Source organism: Sphaeroforma arctica, assembly GCF_001186125.1.
Source record: "Sphaeroforma arctica JP610 unplaced genomic scaffold supercont1.457, whole genome shotgun sequence".
NCBI lineage: Eukaryota > Ichthyosporea > Ichthyophonida > Sphaeroforma > Sphaeroforma arctica.
In genome coordinates, this window is record NW_014040101.1 from 13,755 (window position 1) to 15,871 (window position 2,117).

A 2,117-nucleotide genomic window follows, 5' to 3' on the forward strand; every position below is an offset into this window, starting at 1 on the left:
GGATGAACATATATCTATATATAAATCATATCGTTGTTATTTTTTAGACTGCTACTCAACCAACGGATACTTGTTTGCTCTACAGCCAATTATTGTCCATTTATTATAGTTCTCAACCTTCCCTCACATGGTTACTCTATATTCCATAGGAAAATCAAGCCCTGCGGTATCTGGAGAAGGTGATCACTGAGCTTGGCGTGCAGGATCCTGCCATTCAGAACTGCTTAATATCGGTCTACGTAAGCTACAACGCCGATGAGAAGCTCATTGACTTTCTACAGACGGTAAATTTTAGTTTAGTTTGTTAAAATGCTCTCAGGTTTCATCTCATCAATTTTGCCGGTGCATTTGATAGGAGGCATACACACATGCTTCGAGCGGGTACCAGATTTGTGATGCCAAGTGTGTGTGTGAATAATGTATAGTGCACGTCGCACGGTGTTACAGGTTCTATCAAATTGTTGAGGGTTTTTACCTTACGTTCTTGGTTTGTGTGACTGCTGTCGCATCTAGTTGCTTCTATCCCGTTGCAAGGCAACTACTTATACCGCTGATATTCCCTCACACCCCGGCAGTCCTCGGGTTATGATCGGCAGTATGTGCTGCGTCTGTGCTTTGAGAGTAACAAACTGCATGCGTGTGTGGAGATCTACAAGCAGATGGGCTTGTATGAAGAAGCTGTCACGCTCGCGCTAAAGGTGGACGTGGAGTTGGCGAAGGACATCACCGAATTGCCGGACGAGGTATAGAGGAACTGGCAGTCTTTAAGAACCTCAGCACTGAATTACACTGGATTACACGCACAGAATTGAGCATTCAGAGCTTTGATACTGAAGTATACGAAAGGGTTGCGATGCGGCATATAATAATATCAAGATAGAGAGTATGCCAGTCGGGGTTTCAGGTGACAACGTTAAGCTAAGAGGTGTTCAGGTTGCAATCCGTCTGTTTGAAATAGTGATTGGATGGTAGACTCGGTAGGGATTGTAAATCCAGGATGAACTGACATTGATCAAAAGCCACTAGTATCCGAATTTGAGAGCGATAGATTGTGCAAGTTGTTGTGACATGTTATTGCACATGCTCTGATTTGTATCGAAATGTTTTCATTGTATAAAAGGGTTTTATACTATTTTGTGATCTGATGTGCGTAGATATAATCTCTGGGCTTTAGATATGTTTCATCCTGGCCGCCGTATATAAGAAACCCAGAGTTACACTGAATTGATGCAGTGCGTAAGGTGGCTTAAAATCAATTGCGCCAGCAGAGTTTATAAATTATTCTCTTGATTTTTACATTTGGATTCAACATACTCAGGATGACAAACTCTACAAAAACACTTGTGGCTGGAAAAAAAACACATCAGTGTACACGACTACAACTCACCATCTGAACTCCATCATACTCAGGACGATGAGTCTCTGCGGAAGCGCCTGTGGCTAAAAATAGCTCACCACGTGATCGAAGAGGACCACAACATCGAGCGCGCCATGAAGCTACTGGAAGAGCAGAGTGATCTGGTTAAGATAGAAGACATCCTGCCCTTCTTTCCCGAGTTTGTTAAGATCGATCACTTTAAGGTAGGGTTATACTTGTTCTGTGAACACACTGGTTTTGGTGTAGGCCTTGCCTGATTGCTTGCTAGCTCATGGCGTTCTTGTTCGTTGGTATCCGTATTGATTGCGAGCAAGAACATCTGCTGCTTCATCCTTATCCGCGTTGTCCTCTAATGATCTCGTGGCGAGGGTGTGCAGATGCAATGCTGTTGTCCCTCTATGTATCTGGTTTCATTTATCATTAGCTGAGGCCAGATCAAATTAAAAAATGAATTAAAAAATGTTAAAATGAGTTAGAACAGTTGTGATAGCTAGTAGTAATGGTGCATGATGTTTATGTTCACCATGTGTGCGCATGCGTGTTGTCAGAGTGCTCGACCACCGGCTACAACAGGAGATGTTATACGTTTTGTTTCATACTTATCATATGAATTTGTACTCATAGTCAGCAGTACGTCTTCATTTGTTACATGAATCGATCATTCTTTCTATGATTTTTATTTATAACCTTCCATTAGATTTGCACCTGGCTCGAAAGGCCTGCGATCTTTATGTATATG

At 42.2% G+C, this 2,117-nt stretch overlaps 1 protein-coding gene across 1 annotated transcript in view; it reads left to right on the forward strand.

Moving 5' to 3' along the window:
- Nucleotides 1–1,635, forward strand: part of SARC_06412 (hypothetical protein) — a gene marked incomplete at its 3' end in the record, with an annotated part of 11,604 nt that extends 9,969 nt beyond the window's left edge. Inside the window, exons 13-15 of the mRNA XM_014299664.1 lie at nt 150–284; nt 576–743; nt 1,411–1,635. Coding sequence (XP_014155139.1) covers nt 150–284; nt 576–743; nt 1,411–1,635 — 528 coding nt within the window. The remainder of the gene's footprint in view (nt 1–149; nt 285–575; nt 744–1,410) is intronic.
- Between the last annotated feature and the right edge of the window lie 482 nt (nt 1,636–2,117).